The sequence below is a fragment of the Salmo salar genome, chromosome 15, assembly GCF_965601325.2.
Source record: "Salmo salar chromosome 15, fSalSal1, whole genome shotgun sequence".
In the NCBI taxonomy this organism is placed as follows: domain Eukaryota; kingdom Metazoa; phylum Chordata; class Actinopteri; order Salmoniformes; family Salmonidae; genus Salmo; species Salmo salar.
In genome coordinates this window covers 19,716,395-19,736,004 of record NC_138305.1, presented here as the reverse complement: position 1 = coordinate 19,736,004, position 19,610 = coordinate 19,716,395, and the positions used below count along the sequence as shown (strand labels likewise).

Genomic DNA, 19,610 nt, shown 5'->3' with positions numbered 1-19,610 from the left:
TAGACACCTGCTCACCTGCAACACTCCAAACAAAAAGACAATGAAAATATTTACACAAAAAGAAAATGTAAATGTCGGTATTGAAATAAACCAAAACTTGCTTCTCAAAAGTGTAGCAGTTTGTGAACTCTAACGATGTTTCCACTAAATGACCTAATTAATACATGCAGTAACAGACGTGTTAATTGTAACCAAATGATGGGAATTAACAGTACATTTAATAGAGATTACGTTTGTATTTTTAATTTAACCTTTATTTAACAATTCAGTTAATGACGGCCTAACCCAGACGACGCTGGGCCAATTGTGCGCCACCCTATGGGACTCCCAATCACGGCCAGAAGTGATACAGGCTGGATTCGAACCAGGGACTGTAGTGACACCTCTTGCACTGAGATGCAGTGCCTTAGACCGCTGCGTCACTCGCAGAGGTCTAAGGCATTAACCTGTTTGGGATAGGGGGCAGTATTTTCACGGCCGGATAAAAAACGTACCCGATTTAATCTGGTTACTACTCCTGCCTAGAAACTAGAATATGCATATAATTAGTAGATTTGGATAGAAAACACTCTAACGTTTCTAGAACTGTTTGAATGGTGTCTGTGAGTATAACAGAACTCATATGGCAGGCCAAAACCTGAGAAGATTCTATACAGGAAGTGCCCTGTCTGACAATTTGTTCTCCTAAGGCATTAATGGGAATTGATCAAAATAAACAATGAATGCGGGAGACAGTCTGAACTGTCACATCATCTTGTAAGTCTCCGTGTCCTGTGAACACAAACACACATAGTCACTGTTCTATTACCAATGCCAGTCAGGATAGGTCATATCTGATACTGTTCTATTACCAATGTCAGTCAGGATAGGTCATATCTGACACACAAACAGGTACTATGTTGAAGTTTGAACAGGTCAGACTAAACCTACCTAATTCTGGTCTCCCCATTCACGACCTTTGGTGAGCAGGCAAGCGGTGAGGCTGGAGGTGAGGCTGGAGGTGAGGTCTTTGCCAGAGCCCCGTTGATGGGCAAAGCAGTGTAAATCAGTTCCAGGCCCCCCATCAAATATGCTGGTCGGTCACACACACACACACGCATGCACGCACGCACACGCACACACGCTCACACACACACTGATTACATTGTCAGTGGTGGTTATGATATTATCCTTGTAGACAGTTGATGTGATTACCATCTTGTGGGTTGATAGAAATACTTGCTCGAAAACCTTCTTAATTAAATGTTGACTGCAAAGTAGGCTTACCTGACAGAGAGTATATCATGAATAAGTACATAATTTGTATCTATTACTTGTTATTTGCAAACTTTGCCGTGAAATGAGCAGTACAGAACCATCGCTAGACCGGCACATTCCTCACTCCCTCAGATGCGCAATTCACGGGAATTACAGAAAACAATCAACATTTGTTAGTTTTCTTCCAGGCCTAATAAAAGATGGTATTCAGATGTGATTCATGGCTCAGAACATCCAACTTCAACTTTAGTTGGTTTTAAGGTGCAGTCGCTCTTTATTCTAATTTGAAGATGGCGCCGACAGACATGGAAGGCCCCCCCCCCACCCTCACACTTTTTTCACTTTTTGCAAACTAGAAACCACATATCCCGAGGCTGCATTTATTGTAGCTGGGGATTTTAACTAAGTAAACATGAGAAAAACGCAACCGAAGTTATATCAACACATTGCCTGTAGTACTCACACATCAAAAACTCTCGGCCGTTGTTACTACCTCTTCCGGGATGGTTACAAGGCCCACCCCCTCCCTCCCTTCGACAAATCAGATCATGACTCCATCTTGCTCCTACCTGCCTATAGGAAGAAACTCAAACAGGAAGTACCCGTGCTAAGGTCTATTCAACACTGGTCTGACCAATCGGAATCCATGCTTCAAGATTGTTTTGATCACACGGACTGGGATATGTTCTGGGTAGCCTCAGATAATAACATTGATGTATACACGGACACTGTGACTGAGTTCCTCAGGAAATGTATAGGGAATGTTGTTCCCACTTTGACTACTAAAACCTACCCAAACCAGAAACCATGGATAGGTGGCAGGGTTTATGCAAAACTGAAAGAGGCAATCACTATTATACTTTTAGATGTGGGTGAATTGTTAGATACTACTGCACTGTTGGAGCTAGGAACACAAGCATTTAGTTAGATATTACTGCACTGTTGGAGCTAGGAACACAAGCATTTAGTAAGATATTACTGTTGGAGCTGGGAACACAAGCATTTAGTTAGAAATTACTACACTGTTGGAGCTGGGAACACAAGCATTTAGTTAGATATTACTAAACTGTTGGAGCTGGGAACACAAGCATTTAGTTAGATATTACTGTTGGAGCTGGGAACACAAGCATTTAGTTAGATATTACTGCACTGTTGGAGCTGGGAACACAAGCATTTAGTTAGATATTACTTTTGGAGCTGGGAACACAAGCATTTAGTTAGATATTACTGCACTGTTGGAGCTAGGAACACAAGCATTTAGTTAGATATTACTGTTGGAGCTGGGAACACAAGCATTTAGTTAGATATTACTGCACTGTTGGAGCTAGGAACACAAGCATTTAGTTAGATATTACTGTTGGAGCTGGGTACACAAGCATTTAGTTAGATATTACTGCACTGTTGGAGCTAGGAACACAAGCATTTAGTTAGATATTACTGTTGGAGCTGGGAACACAAGCATTTAGTTAGATAATACTGCACTGTTGGAGCTGGGAACACAAGCATTTAGTTAGATATTACTGTTGGAGCTGGGAACACAAGCATTTAGTTAGATATTACTGTTGGAGCTGGGAACACAAGCATTTAGTTAGATATTACTGTTCGAGCTGGGAACACAAGCATTTAGTTAGATATTACTGCATTGTTGGAGCTGGGAACACAAGCATTTAGTTAGATACTACTGCACTGTTGGAGCTGGGAACCCAAGCAATTAGTTAGATACTACTGCACTGTTGGAGCTGGGAACACAAGCATTTAGTTAGATATTACTGCACTGTTGGAGCTGGGAACACAAGCATTTAGTTAGATACTACTGCACTGTTGCAGCTAGGAACACAAGCATTTAGTTAGATATTACTGTTGGAGCTAGAAACACAAGCATTTAGTTAGATATTACTGTTGGAGCTGGGAACACAAGCATTTAGTTAGATACTACTGCGCTGTTGGAGCTAGAAACACAAGCATTTAGTTAGATACTACTGTTGGAGCTAGAAACACAAGCATTTAGTTAGATATTACCGCACTGTTGGAGCTGGGAACACAAGCATTTAGTTAGATACTACTGTTGGAGCTAGGAACACAAGCATTTAGTTAGATATTACTGTTGGAGCTAGGAACACAAGCATTTAGTTAGACATTACTGCACTGTTGGAGCTAGAAACACAAGTATTTAGTTAGATATTACTGCACTTTTGGAGCTGGGAACACAAGCATTTAGTTAGATACTACTGCACTGTTGGAGCTGGGAACCCAAGCAATTAGTTAGATACTACTGCACTGTTGGAGCTGGGATCACAAGCATTTAGTTAGATATTACTGCACTGTTGGAGCTGGGAACACAAGCATTTAGTTAGATACTACTGCACTGTTAGAGCTAGGAACACAAGCATTTAGTTAGATATTACTGTTGGAGCTGGGAACACAAGCATTTAGTTAGATATTACTGCACTGTTGGAGCTGGGAACACAAGCATTTAGTTAGATATTACTTTTGGAGCTGGGAACACAAGCATTTAGTTAGATATTACTGCACTGTTGGAGCTAGGAACACAAGCATTTAGTAAGATATTACTGTTGGAGCTGGGAACACAAGCATTTAGTTAGATATTACTGCACTGTTGGAGCTAGGAACACAAGCATTTAGTTAGATATTACTGTTGGAGCTGGGTACACAAGCATTTAGTTAGATATTACTGCACTGTTGGAGCTAGGAACACAAGAATTTAGTTAGATATTACTGTTGGAGCTAGAAACACAAGCATTTAGTTAGATAATACTGCACTGTTGGAGCTGGGAACACAAGCATTTAGTTAGATATTACTGTTGGAGCTGGGAACACAAGCATTTAGTTAGATATTACTGTTGGAGCTGGGAACACAAGCATTTAGTTAGATATTACTGTTCGAGCTGGGAACACAAGCATTTAGTTAGATATTACTGCATTGTTGGAGCTGGGAACACAAGCATTTAGTTAGATACTACTGCACTGTTGGAGCTGGGAACCCAAGCAATTAGTTAGATACTACTGCACTGTTGGAGCTGGGAACACAAGCATTTAGTTAGATATTACTGCACTGTTGGAGCTGGGAACACAAGCATTTAGTTAGATACTACTGCACTGTTGGAGCTAGGAACACAAGCATTTAGTTAGATATTACTGTTGGAGCTAGAAACACAAGCATTTAGTTAGATATTACCGCACTGTTGGAGCTGGGAACACAAGCATTTAGTTAGATACTACTGTTGGAGCTAGGAACACAAGCATTTAGTTAGATATTACTGTTGGAGCTAGGAACACAAGCATTTAGTTAGATATTACTGCACTGTTGGAGCTAGAAACACAAGTATTTAGTTAGATATTACTGCACTTTTGGAGCTGGGAACACAAGCATTTAGTTAGATACTACTGCACTGTTGGAGCTGGGAACCCAAGCAATTAGTTAGATACTACTGCACTGTTGGAGCTGGGATCACAAGCATTTAGTTAGATATTACTGCACTGTTGGAGCTGGGAACACAAGCATTTAGTTAGATACTACTGCACTGTTGGAGCTGGGAACACAAGCATTTAGTTAGATATTACTGCACTGTTGGAGCTGGGAACACAAGCATTTAGTTAGATACTACCGCACTGTTGGAGCTGGGAACACAAGCATTTAGTTAGATACTACTGTTGGAGCTAGGAACACAAAGCATTTAGTTAGATACTACTGCGCTGTTGGAGCTAGGAACACAAGCATTTAGTTAGATATTACTGCACTGTTTGGAGCTAGAAACACAAGCATTTAGTTAGATATTACCGCACTGTTGGAGCTGGGAACACAAGCATTTAGTTAGATACTACTGTTGGAGCTAGGAACACAAGCATTTAGTTAGATATTACTGTTGGAGCTGGGAACCCAAGCATTTAGTTAGATACTACTGCACTGTTGGAGCTAGGGATCACAAGCATTTAGTTAGATATTACTGCACTGTTGGAAGCTGGGAACACAAGCATTTAGTTAGATACTACTGCACTGTTAGAGCTAGGAACACAAGCATTTAGTTAGATATTATTGTTGGAGCTAGAAACACAAGCATTTAGTTAGATATTACTGTTGGAGCTGGGAACACAACCATTTAGTTAGATACTACTGCGCTGTTGGAGCTAGAAACACAAGCATTTAGTTAGATACTACTGTTGGAGCTAGAAACACAAGCATTTAGTTAGATACTACTGTTGGAGCTAGGAACACAAGCATTCAGTTAGATATTACTGCACTGTTGGAGCTAGAAACACAAGCATTTAGTTAGATACTACTGCACTGTTGGAGCTAGAAACACAAGCATTTAGTTAGATACTACTGCACTGTTGGAGCTGGGATCACAAGCATTTAGTTAGATACTACTGCACTGTTGGAGCTAGAAACACAAGCATTTAGTTAGATACTACTGCACTGTTGGAGCTGGGATCACAAGCATTTAGTTAGATACTACTGCACTGTTGGAGCTAGGAACACAAGCATTTAGTTAGATACTACTGTTGGAGCTAGAAACACAAGCATTTAGTTAGATATTACTGCACTGTTGGAGCTCATTTAGTTAGATATTACTGCACTGTTGGAGCTGGGAACACAAGTATTTAGTTAGATATTACTGCACTGTTGGAGCTGGGAACACAAGCATTTAGTTAGATATTACTGCACTGTTGGAGCTGGGAACACAAGTGTTTAGTTAGATATTACTGCACTGTTGGAGCTGGGAACACAAGCATTTAGTTAGATATTACTGCACTGTTGGATCTGGGAACACAAGCATTTAGTTAGATATAACCGCACTGTTGGAGCTGGGAACACAAGCATTTAGTTAGATATTACTGCACTGTTGGAGCTGGGAACACACGTATTTAGTTAGATATTACTGCACTTTTGGAGCTGGGAACACATGCATTTAGTTAGATACTACTGCACTGTTGGAGCTGGGAACCCAAGCAATTAGTTAGATACTACTGCACTGTTGGAGCTGGGAACACAAGCATTTAGTTAGATATTACTGCACTGTTGGAGCTGGGAACACAAGCATTTAGTTAGATACTACTGCACTGTTGGAGCTAGGAACACAAGCATTTAGTTAGATATTACTGTTGGAGCTAGAAACACAAGCATTTAGTTAGATATTACTGTTGGAGCTGGGAACACAAGCATTTAGTTAGATACTACTGCGCTGTTGGAGCTAGAAACACAAGCATTTAGTTAGATACTACTGTTGGAGCTAGAAACACAAGAATTTAGTTAGATACTACTGTTGGAGCTAGGAACACAAGCATTTAGTTAGATATTACTGCACTGTTGGAGCTAGAAACACGAGCATTTAGTTAGATACTACTGCACTGTTGGATCTAGAAACACAAGCATTTAGTTAGATATTACTGCACTGTTGGAGCTGGGAACACAAGCATTTAGTTAGATACTACTGCGCTGTTGGAGCTAGAAACACAAGCATTTAGTTAGATACTACTGTTGGAGCTAGAAACACAAGCATTTAGTTAGATATTACCGCACTGTTGGAGCTGGGAACACAAGCATTTAGTTAGATACTACTGTTGGAGCTAGGAACACAAGCATTTAGTTAGATATTACTGTTGGAGCTAGGAACACAAGCATTTAGTTAGATATTACTGCACTGTTGGAGCTAGAAACACAAGTATTTAGTTAGATATTACTGCACTTTTGGAGCTGGGAACACAAGCATTTAGTTAGATACTACTGCACTGTTGGAGCTGGGAACCCAAGCAATTAGTTAGATACTACTGCACTGTTGGAGCTGGGATCACAAGCATTTAGTTAGATATTACTTTTGGAGCTGGGAACACAAGCATTTAGTTAGATATTACTGCACTGTTGGAGCTAGAAACACGAGCATTTAGTTAGATACTACTGCACTGTTGGATCTAGAAACACAAGCATTTAGTTAGATATTACTGCACTGTTGGAGCTGGGAACACAAGCATTTAGTTAGATACTACTGAACTGTTGGAGCTGGGAACACAAGCATTTAGTTAGATATTACTGTTGGAGCTAGGAACACAAGTATTTCTCTACACCCGTAATAACATCTGCTAAATATGTGTATGTGACCAATACAATTTGATTTGATTTAGACCATATATCTGATGCTGCCAAAAAGAGTGACATGCCATACAGTTTTTTTTTTTTTTACCAGACAGGCAAACATATGATCAATATTTCAAATAAATGATCAATATTAAATATTTTATTTGGAAGGTTTTATCTAACTATAACTAAACGAAAATGCCCGTCCAAATAAAATATGAAATTTTTTTGATAATTTACTGGAAATGTAAGTCTATTTAGTCAGCTATTGTTTCATCTATCGCCACTGAAAAACAGGTGTTTGACTAATATTTTTGTCACTATTTTTGTTGACGAAATTAACGCTGGATACTGTGGTCGGATGCCCAAAACAGAAAATAACAACAGCAAAATAAGAAATAAACTCAAAGACAAAACAGATTTTTCATCCCGAATTTTTTTTTTTTTTTTTTTTTTTACAAATGTCAAACATCAGATTATTAATTCATTCATTCATAAAATGAAAAGTAAAATAAATAAAAATGTTTTTGAGACACCAAAACATATTATTTAGAAAGTCATCTGTAACACATCAGACCAGAACGACGATGGTTTCAGGGAAGTAACAGGTTGTTATCGGGGCTGGTGTAAATCTAATGGAAATATAATGATTTAATATAGTGAACATGAATGTGAACAGGGTTACACAATTACACAAACTTTCCCCCAAATCCCCTGGCTTTACAGAAATTCAGACTGGAGGATTCCCATATTTCCTGTTTATTCCCTCATAATTGTAGGCATTTTACAAACAGTATTCCTGGAAAATCCAGGGGAGTTTTGGGAAAGTTACCAGAATTTTTAAAATCCTATATGTGACTGTTAATGTAGATGGTGTACGTGGCTGATACTACATTGTAAATCAAGTCATGAATAGGGTATAGTATCATCAACAACTACATTTAGGTTTGATGAGCTACCGTACGATGGTGTGTTGTATTGCGGACACAAAAAAGACCTGGGCACATCCACCCTGATCTTTGGGATACCTGTCTACCTGTGTAGAAGAAAACAATAAAACAGGGATACTTTGGGATACCTGTCTACCTGTGTAGAAGAAAACAATAAAACAGGGATACTTTGGGATACCTGTCTACCTGTGTAGAAGAAAACACTAAAACAGGGATATTTTTTGATACCTGTCTACCTGTGTAGAGGAAAACAATAAAACAGGGATACTTTGGGATACCTGTCTACCTGTGTAGAAGAAAACAATAAAACAGGGATACTTTGGGATACCTGTCTACCTGTGTAAACTGCAAGAAGATCAGTAGCTCATGTACAGTATAGACATTGCAAACAGATTCAACCTGACAAAATACTCCACGGTAAAAACATATAAAGTAAAAGCATGTCTAGGGTCAGAGTCGATTTGTCAGGTTGTCATCGTACATGCTGTTGCTGTATTGTCGTGCTGTATGAATTCAGATTCTGGTGTTTTTATAATCTGTAATCTAGTGTGTCATTGCTTTTTACGCGCAAGGGATTTCATCGTTCAGATTAAATTATTATTGTTTTACAGAGGAAGTAGCTTGTTTGGTTTATCTTTGGAGAGGAATTTTAAATGTATAAACATATTTAAGAAAAAACAATATTAGGGTAAAACTATTGTTTTAAAATAATTTCACTTAAACGACCAATGAAAAAGACTGTTAACGAAATCATATAGATGCATAAAAATATTCAGAATACAGAATTCTACCACTCAAGGTTTAAAATACATTACATAATTTATGGCTTCATAACTTAAAACTCCTCAACCCACATCTTTTCACCAATAATATACAATTTAAATTAATTGATTTAAAATGAGCATATAGACATTTTAAAGCAAACTTTGTTCACACCACCACATCGCAACACAGCTGTTACTCTCATCTTCAACATGGTAACATACTGTACGTGTTCCTGTCCTCTTTTGCTACTCAGTGCTTGTCCTGTTGTATTGTCCAGCTGTATTGTCCTGTTGTATTGTCTTGTTTTATAGTCCTGTTGTATTGTCCTGTTGTATTGTCCTGTTTTATAGTCCTGTTGTATAGTCCTGTTGTATTGTCCTGTTGTATTGTCCAGCTGTAATGTCCTGCTGTATTGTCCTGCTGTATTGTCCTGTTGTATTGTCCTGCTGTATTGTCCTGTTGTATTGTCCTGCTGTATTGTCCTGTTGTATTGTCCTGTTGTATTGTCCTGCTGTATTGTCCTGTTGTATTGTCATGCTGTATTGTCCTGTTGTATTGTCCTGTTGTATTGTCCTGTTGTATTGTCCTGCTGTATTGTCCTGCTGTATTGTCCTGTTGTATTGTCCTGTTATATAGTCCTGTTGTATTGTCCTGTTGTATTGTCCAGCTGTATTGTCCTGTTGTATTGTCCTGTTGTATTGTCCTGTTGTATTGTCCAGCTGTATTGTCCTGTTGTATTGTCCTGTTGTATTGTCCTGTTATATAGTCCTGCTGTATTGTCCTGTTATATAATCCTGTTATATAGTCCTGTTCTATTGTCCTGTTGTATTGTCCAGCTGTATTGTCCTGTTGTATTGTCCTGTTGTATTGTCCTGTTGTATTGTCCAGCTGTATTGTCCTGTTGTATTGTCCTGTTATATAGTCCTGCTGTATTGTCCTGTTATATAATCCTGTTATATAGTCCTGTTATATAGTCCTGTTGTATAGTCCAGTTGTATTGTCCTGCTGTATTGTCCTGCTGTATTGTCCTGTTGTATTGTCCTGTTGTATTGTCCGTGGTATTGTCCTGTTGTATTGTCCTGTGGTATTGTCCTGTTGTATTGTCCTGTTGTATTGTCCTGCTGTATTGTCCTGCTGTATTGTCCTGTCGTATTGTCCGTGGTATTGTCCTGTTGTATTGTCCTGTTGTATTGTCCTGCTGTATTGTCCTGTTGTATTGTCCTGTTATATAGTCCTGCTGTATTGTCCTGCTGTATTCTCCTGTTGTATAGTCCTGTTGTATAGTCCTGCTGTATTGTCCTGTTGTATTGTCCTGCTGTATTGTCCTGTTTTATAGTCCTGTTGTATTGTCCTGTTTTATAGTCCTGCTGTATTGTCCTGTTGTATTGTCCTGCTGTATTGTCCTGTTTTATAGTTCTGCTGTATTGTCCTGCTGTATTGTCCTGTTTTATAGTCCTGTTGTATTGTCCTGTTGTATTGTCCTGTTTTATAGTCATGTTGTATAGTCCTGCTGTATTGTCCTGTTGTATTGTCCTGCTGTATAGTCCTGTTGTATAGTCCTGCTGTATTGTCCTGTTGTATTGTCCTGTTGTATTGTCCTGTCGTATTGTCCTGTCGTATTGTCCTGCTGTAGTGTCCTGTTGTATTGTCCTGTTGTATTGTCCTGCTGTATTGTCCTGTTGTATAGTCCTGCTGTATTGTCCTGCTGTATTGTCCTGCTGTATTGTCCTGTTGTATAGTCCTGCTGTATTGTCCTGCTGTATTGTCCTGCTGTATTGTCCTGCTGTATTGTCCTGTTGTATAGTCCTGCTGTATTGTCCTGCTGTATTGTCCTGCTGTATTGTCCTGCTGTATTGTCCTGCTGTATTGTCCTGTTGTATAGTCCTGCTGTATTGTCCTGCTGTATTGTCCTGTTGTATAGTCCTGCTGTATTGTCCTGCTGTATTGTCCTAGTACAACAACATACTCAGCTAAAAGCCTTATACAAATACAAATACTACACAAAACAAGCTGTCTGCTACAAATAGCCTGAAGCGTTGTCCCGTAAATTGTGGATGATACTGGAGAATTGCTGCTTTTTAATCAGATGTCAAAAATTCATTTGAAAGGTTTTGTGCTTTAAAACCATGACAATAGTTTACGTTGCCTTCTTCTCCTCTCCTCATCCTCCTCCTCCCCTCCTCTTCATCCACCTCTCCTCCTCCTCCTCCTCTTCATCCTCCTCTCCATCCTCTTCTTCCTCCTTCCCTCCCCCTTTTCTCCTTAGTAAGGTCTCCAGACAGCTTCATCCATGCGTCCCCCAGCAGGGTTGAGAACGGTTGGGGAGTTGCTGTGGCTCCCATCCCCCTCCACCCCCCCATCTGCCTGGCTGGGCAGGTTAGGGTTAACCAGGGAGCTGCCGGTGGAGGCGCTGGTGCAGGGAGGAACCATTCTGGAGGGGGAGCGGTCCCCCCCGGGAACCATGGAGAACTGGTACGACCCAGAGGATGCTCCATAGTAGAGATAGGGAGCGCTGCTGGTCGGGAAGGGTCCACTCTGACTCTGGGTGGAACCAGGGTAGGGAGGGGGCAGGTAGGTGTGGTAGTGGGCGGAGCCTAGCGACATGGCGGAGGTGACAGGAGGGGTGTAGGTAAAAGTGGTGGGGTAGTGCATTCTGGGACTGGAGAAACCAGACTCTGTCAGAGAGGAGAGACCCGGGAACTGACGCTCAAACTGACCTGGGAACGGACTGAGATCTGACGAACCTAGAGAGAGAGACGGAGAGGGAGAGAGGGAAAACCCTGTTTAAAAAAACGTAATCAAAACATTGATATCGTCCCTTCATGAAAACCACATTATTGGAGTATTAACAGTATGTTTCCTTTATTCATGTCGTCCCTTAAAGATCAGAAATATATCTTACAATCTATTCTGACGACCGGTGCCAAGACAACAGCAAACTACTACATTATATTTACTGTATTACTCCAAACCTCAACAGTAGAAAATCGAATAGTCAATTAACATTATTGAACATGTTCACGGAGTTGGTCGGATGTGATACCAGGAACAGAAATGAAATGTTAAATGACTAGATACGTGTACAGTATGTAATGTGTGTGTTTGTGTGTTATGAACATAAATATAAACACAACAGGTAAAGTGTTGGTCCCATGTTTCATGAGCTGAAATAAAAGATCCCTGAAATGTTCCCTACGCACAAAAAACTTTCTCAAAAGAAATCAAAAGATTTCTCCAAAATTTTGTAAACAAATAAGTTTTAGATAATCGTCAGTAAGTCCAACCGGCCTCACAACCGCAGAACACATGTAACTAGGGGGGGGGGGGGGGGGGAGTACCCAATTCTCATACTTGAGAAAAATTAAAGATACCTTCATATAAAGTTACTCAAGTAAAAGTGAGTCACCCAGTGAAATACTATTTGAGTAAAACTCTAAAAGTATTTGGTTTTAAATATACTTAAGTATCAAAAGTAAAAGTATGAATCATTTCAAATTCCTTATATAAAGCAAACCACATGGCCCCATTTTCTTGTTTTTTAATGTATGGATAACCAGGGGAACACTCCAACTCTCAGACATCATTTACAGATAACCAGGGGCACATTCCAACTCTCAGACATTATTTACATATAACCAGGGGCACATTCCAACACTCAGACATTATTTACAAACAAAGCATGTGTGTTTAGTGAGTCCTCCAGATCAGAGGCAGTAGGGATGACCAGGGATGTTCTCTGTTTAGTGAGTCCTCCAGATCAGAGGAAGTAGGGATGACCAGGGATGACCTCTGTTTAGTGAGTCCTCCAGATCAGAGGCAGTAGGGATGACCAGGGATGTTCTCTGTTTAGTGAGTCCTCCAGATCAGAGACAGTAGGGATGACCAGGGATGTTCTCTGTTTAGTGAGTCCTCCAGATCAGAGGCAGTAGGGATGACCAGGGATGTTCTCTGTTTAGTGAGTCCACCAGATCAGAGGCAGTAGGGATGACCTGGGATGTTCTCTGTTTAGTGAGTCCTCCAGATCAGAGGAAGTAGGGATGACCAGGGATGTTCTCTGTTTAGTGAGTCCTCCAGATCAGAGGCAGTAGAGATGACCTGGGATATTCTCTGTTTAGTGAGTCCACCAGATCAGAGGCAGTAGGGATGACCAGGGATATTCTCTGTTTAGTGAGTCCACCAGATCAGAGGCAGTAGAGATGACCTGGGATGTTCTCTGTTTAGTGAGTCCTCCAGATCAGAGGCAGTAGGGATGACCAGGGATGTTCTGTTGATAAGTGCGTGAATTGGACCATTTTCCAGTCCTGCTAAACATTCAAAATGTAACGAGTACTTTTGGTTGTCAGAGAAAATGTATTGAGTAAAAAATACATTATCTCCTTTAGGAATGTAGTGAAGTAAAAGTTGTAAAAAATATAAGTAGTAAAGTACAGATACCCCCCAAAAAACTACTTAAGTAGTACTTTCAAGTATTTTTACTTAAGTACTTTACACCACTGTGTATAACCACGCCATCCCAGGGCCTTTACATCCGGCTGCTTCACCTGCGGGTGAGACCAGCGACCTGGACAGCTGATCAAACTTTGGGTTTACACAACTGAAGAATTCCTGCTCAAACTGTGAGACAACAACTTGGCACAGCCATTGAAGAGGAGCGTGAACACAGCCATTGAAGAGGAGCGTGAACACAGCCATTGAAGAGGAGCATGAACACAGCCATTGAAGAGGAGCGTGAACACAGCCATTGAAGAGGAGCGTGAACACAGCCATTGAAGGAACACAGCCATTGAAGAGGAGCGTGAACACAGCCATTGAAGAGGAGCGTGAACACAGCCATTGAAGAGGAGTGTGAACACAGCCATTGAAGAGGAGCGTGAACACAGCCATTGAAGGGGAGCGTGAACACAGCCATTGAAGAGGAGCGGGACGACATTCCACAGGCCCAATCAACAGCCTGATCAACTCTATGTGAAGGAGATGTGTCTCGCTGCATGTGGCAAACGGTGGTCCCACCAGATACTGACTGTTTTTTTTTATCCATGCCTCTACATCTTTATTATTATAGATGGTATCAAGTATCAGTGACCAACAGATGTATATCTGTATTCCCAGTCATGTGAAATCCATAGATTAGGGCCTAATGAATTTTAAATCTACTAATTTCTTTATATGAACTGTAACTCAGTAAAATCTTTGAAATTGTAGCATGTTACGTTTATAGTTTTGTTCAGTCTAAGTACATTAGGCCCTAATCTATGGATTTCACATGACTGGGCAGGGGCACAGCCATGGGTGGGGCTGGGAGGGCATAGGCCCACCCACTGGGGAGCCAGGCCCGGCCAATCAGAATTAGTTTTTTTCTCACAAAAGGGCTTTATAACAGACAGAAACAGTTTCATCAGCTGTCTGGTTGGCTGGTCTCAGACGATCCCAGAGGTGAAGGAGCCGGATGTGGAGGTCCTGGGCTGGTGTGGTCACATGTGGTCTGCGGTTGTGAGGCCGTTTAAACGTACTGCTAAATTCTCTAAAACGACATTGTAGGCGGCTTACGGTAGAGAAATGAACATTCAATTCTCTGGCAACAGCTCTAGTGGACATTGCTGCAGTCAGCATGCCAGTTGCACGCTCCCTCAAAACTAGAGACATCTGTGGCATAGTGTTGTGTGACAAAACTGCACATTTTAGAGTGGCCTTTTATTGTCCACAGCACAAGGTGCACCTGTGTTATGATTATACTGTTTAAGCAGCTTCTTGATATGCCACACCTGTCAGGTGGATGGATTATCTTTGCAAAGGACAAACACTCCTTTGGAACATTTCTGGGATCTTTTATTTCAGCTCATAGGGTCATAGGTCAACACACTGTCATAGGTTCAGGTCATAGGGTCATAGGTCAACACACTGTCATAGGTTCTGCTCATAGGGTCATAGGTCAACACACTGTCATAGGTTCAGCTCATGAAACATGGGACCAACAGTTTAAATGTTGAGTTTATATTTTTGTTGTGTGTGTTTTAGTGTGTGTTGATGTCTCTGTGTTGATGTCTCTGTGCTGATGTCTCTGTGTTGATGTCTCTGTGCTGATGTCTCTGTGCTGATGTCTCTGTGCTGATGTCTCTGTGTTGATGTCTCTGTGCTGATGTCTCTGTGTTGATGTCTCTGTGCTGATGTCTCTGTGTTGATGTCTCTGATGTCTCTGTGTGCTGATGTCTCTGTGCTGATGTCTCTGTGTTGATGTCTCTGTGCTGATGTCTCTGTGTTGATGTCTCTGTGCTGATGTCTCTGTGCTGATGTCTCTGTGCTGATGTCTCTGTGTTGATGTCTCTGTGTTGATGTCTCTGTGCTGATGTCTCTGTGCTGATGTCTCTGTGTTGATGTCTCTGTGCTGATGTCTCTGTGCTGATGTCTCTGTGTTGATGTCTCTGTGTTGATGTCTCTGTGCTGATGTCTCTGTGTTGATGTCTCTGTGCTTATGTCCCTGTGCTGATGTCTCTGTGCTGATGTCTCTATGTGCTGATGTCTCTGTGTTGATGTCTCTGTGTTGATGTCTCTGATGTCTCTGTGTGCTGATGTCTCTGTGTGCTGATGTCTCTGTGTGCTGATGTCTCTGTGTTGATGTCTCTGTGTTGATGTCTCTGTGCTGATGTCTCTGTGTTGATGTCTCTGTGTTGATGTCTCTGTGCTGATGTCTCTGTGCTGATGTCTCTGTGTTGATGTCTCTGTGCTGATGTCTCTGTGCTGATGTCTCTGTGTTGATGTCTCTGTGTTGATGTCTCTGTGCTGATGTCTCTGTGTTGATGTCTCTGTGCTTATGTCCCTGTGCTGATGTCTCTGTGCTGATGTCTCTATGTGCTGATGTCTCTGTGTTGATGTCTCTGTGTTGATGTCTCTGATGTCTCTGTGCTGATGTCTCTGTGTGCTGATGTCTCTGTGTGCTGATGTCTCTGTGTTGATGTCTCTGTGTTGATGTCTCTGTGCTGATGTCTCTGTGTTGATGTCTCTGTGTTGATGTCTCTGATGTCTCTGTGTGCTGATGTCTCTGTGTTGATGTCTCTGTGTTGATGTCTCTGTGCTGATGTCTCAGTGTTGATGTCTCTGATGTCTCTGTGTGTTGATGTCTCTGTGCTGATGTCTCTGTGTTGATGTCTCTGTGTTGATGTCTCTGTGCTGATGTCTCTGTGCTGATGTCTCTATGCTGATGTCTCTGTGTTGATGTCTCTGTGTTGATGTCTCTGTGTTGATGTCTCTGTGCTGATGTCTCTGTGTGCTGATGTCTCTGTGTGCTGATGTCTCTGTGTTGATGTCTCTGTGTTGATGTCTCTGTGTTGATGTCTCTGTGCTGATGTCTCTGTGTTGATGTCTATGTGCTGATGTCTCTGTGTTGATGTCTCTATGCTGATGTCTCTGTGCTGATGTCTCTGTGTGCTGATGTCTCTGTGCTGATGTCTCTGTGCTGATGTCTCTGATGTCTCTGTGCTGATGTCTCTGTGCTGATGTCTCTGTGTGTGTGTGTGTGTGTGTGTGTGTGTGTGTGTGTGTGTGTGTGTCTGCATGTTTGTGTGTCAGTGTATGTTTAAGCCTGTGCAGTGTGTGTGGATGGTGCATGTGTGTGTGTGTGTGTGTGTGTGTGTGTGTGTGTGTGTGTGTGTGTGTGTGTGTGTGTGTGTGTGTGTGTGGGGGGGGGGGATTGATGAACATAAAGAGTAGTAGTGTGGATGACTGAGGAGGGCCCATGTGGAACCAATTTGAGCAGGAACAGTTTCCATGGAGCCTTAATGAGGCAGGAGCTGCTCTGATGTGGCTCCTCTCCTCAGTCTCCTCCCTCTCTGCCTCCCTCCCTCCCTCTCCTCTCCCCCTCCCTCCCTCCCCTCCCCCCTCCCTCCCTCCCTCCCTCCCTCCCTCCCTCCCTCCCCTCCCTCCCTCCCTCCCTCCCTCCCTCCCTCCCTCCCTCCCTCCCTCCCTCCCTCCCTCCCTCCCTCCTCTCCTGCCTCCCTCCCTCCCCCCCCTCCCTCCCTCCCTCCCTCCCTCCCTCCCTCCCTCCCTCATCTAACACAGGCTGGTGGGAGGGAGAGAGAGAGAGAAAGAGAATCTCTCTGCTCCTTTTGTCTGTCTGTCTGTCTGTCTGTCTGTCTGTCTGTCTGTCTGTCTGTCTGTCTGTCTGTCTGTCTGTCTGTCTGTCTGTCTGTCTGTCTGTCTGTCTGTCTGTCTGTCTGTCTGTCTGTCTGTCTGTCTGTCTGTCTGTCTGTCTGTCTGTCTGTCTCCATCTCAGCTTCACCTCTAACCCCTAACAGGCTGTCGTGGGCATCTAGCTGGGCCAGAGAGGTAAGGAAGAATAGGAGCGACACACACAAACACCATGCTGCTCTTATCATAAATCATAAATCCCATGGCGTCTTCTGTGTCCCCATGTCTACCAAGGGAGTGTGTGGGTGGGTGATTTTATATGGAGAAGTAACAGCGAAGCCGGAATGCTGCTAACGTCACATAACATACGATTTTAATTAGTGAATTAGTGACTGACGCCCACCAGCTCCGTTAGACTGTTCTAGAATAGAAGGCGGTGGTTCTCGATCCGTTAGACTGTTCTAGAATAGAAGGTGATGGTTCTCGATCCGTTAGACTGTTCTAGAATAGAAGGTGGGTCCGCCGTTGCTGCGATGGGGGCTCGTCTGAGACTGTTCTAGAATAGAAGGTGGGGTCGCCGTGCGGGGGGGGGGCTCGATCCGTTAGACTGTTCTAGAATAGAAGGTGGTGGTCCTCGTCCGTGCGCAGTGGGGGGGCCGTCCGTAGACTGTTCTAGAATAGAAGGTGGTGGTTCTCGATCCATTAGACTGTTCTAGAATAGAAGGTGATGGTTCTCAATCCATTAGACTGTTCTAGAATAACACGGAACCCAAACCGGCTGCTCGCGTGCGCCATCGTGTACTGTCGTGCATACATTTATTTTGTCCCCCTACACCAAACGCGGTCACTAATTAGTAAGGAACTCCCTCACCTGGTTGTCTAGGTCACTAATTAGTAAGGAACTCCCTCACCTGGTTGTCTAGGTCTCTAATTAGTACTATCTGTAATAAAACTCCATGTGTTCTACTATCTGTAATAAACTCCATGTGTTCTACTATCTGTAATAAACTCCATGTTTTCTACTATCTGTAATAAACTCCATGTGTTCTACTATCTGTAATAAACTCCATGTGTTCTACTATCTGTAATAAACTCCATGTTTTCTACTATCTGTAATAAACTCCATGTGTTTTACTATCTGTAATAAACTCCATGTGTTCTACTATCTGTAATAAACTTCATGTGTTCTACTATCTGTAATAAACTCCATGTGTTTTACTATCTGTGATAAACTCACCCCTCTCAAAAAGTGTCGGGTAAGAGGTAGAGACAATTCCTGGTTTAAAAGGGAATTATCTGATTGGTTCCAGAAATACACAATGGACCAAAGCCAGAAAGAGTAATTCCCAGGCTGAATGGCAGTTATTCAGGGCACTGAGAAAGAAGTGCAACATGTTAATACGGAAATGCAAATCTAGCTTCTGTTAGGAATTTACCAAAGCAAACCTCAATAACCCAAAGAAATTATTGAAAACCATTAAATCCATGAATGTTAACACTAACTCAAATTCAATGGATGTGACTGACTATAATAAACTGCTTGACATGTTTAAAGAGGATTTTGTTAAAGCTGGACATGTATCTGATAATGAACTCCATCCTAACATCTCGAATGAGGCTGTGAATGAAACCGCTGCGTGCCGGGCTACGGTTCATCTATTTCATTTTACAGAGATTGAGCTTTCAGAAGCTGTAAAGGCACTCAAATCTATTGATATTAAGAAAGCATCTGGTCCGGATCAATTAAACCCTTAATTAAAAAACAATTGGTGCGGAGATCATTGCTGCCCTTCTCACTCAGATATTAAATCTTTCCTTGGCGAGTAATACCAATCCAAAAGTCTGGAAAGCAGCCTATGTCACGCCTTTACATAAGGGTGGAGATCCGTCCAAGTTGGATAACTATCGTCCCGTATCTAAACTGTCTGCACTGGCATAAGTTTTAGAAAACCTGGTGGACTCACAGTTGAAAGACTTTCTTTATAAAAACTCAGTTTAATCTCAATTCCAGTCGGGTTTTAGAGCCAAACATAGTACAATTACTGCTGTAAGTAAGGTTGTAGGTGATATTCTAGATGCTCGGGACAAGAAAAATCATTGTTTCACTTTTTATTGACAGCCTTGGACGCTGTCGACCACGCCCTGCTGTTGGCCTTGGACACTGTTGACCACGCCCTGCTGTTGGCCTTGGACACTGTCGACCACGCCCTGCTGTTGGCCTTGGACACTGTCGACCACGCCCTGCTGTTGGCCTTGGACACTGTCGACCACGCCCTGCTGTTGGCCTTGGACGCTGTCGACCACACCCTGCTGTTGGCCTTGGACACTGTCGACCACGCCCTGCTGTTGGCCTTGGACGCTGTCGACCACGCCCTGCTGTTGGCCTTGGACGCTGTCGACCACGCCCTGCTGTTGGCCTTGGACGC

The 19,610-nt window shown here is 42.2% G+C and overlaps 1 protein-coding gene across 1 annotated transcript in view; it reads right to left on the bottom strand.

Moving 5' to 3' along the window:
* Positions 1–7,805: 7,805 nt before the first annotated feature.
* Positions 7,806–19,610, bottom strand: part of LOC100286411 (runt-related transcription factor 2) — an 83,873-nt gene continuing 72,068 nt past the window's right edge. The window contains exon 6 of the mRNA XM_045695491.2: positions 7,806–11,807. Within this exon, the coding sequence (XP_045551447.2) occupies positions 11,326–11,807 (482 nt within the window). The 3' untranslated portion in view covers positions 7,806–11,325. The remainder of the gene's footprint in view (positions 11,808–19,610) is intronic.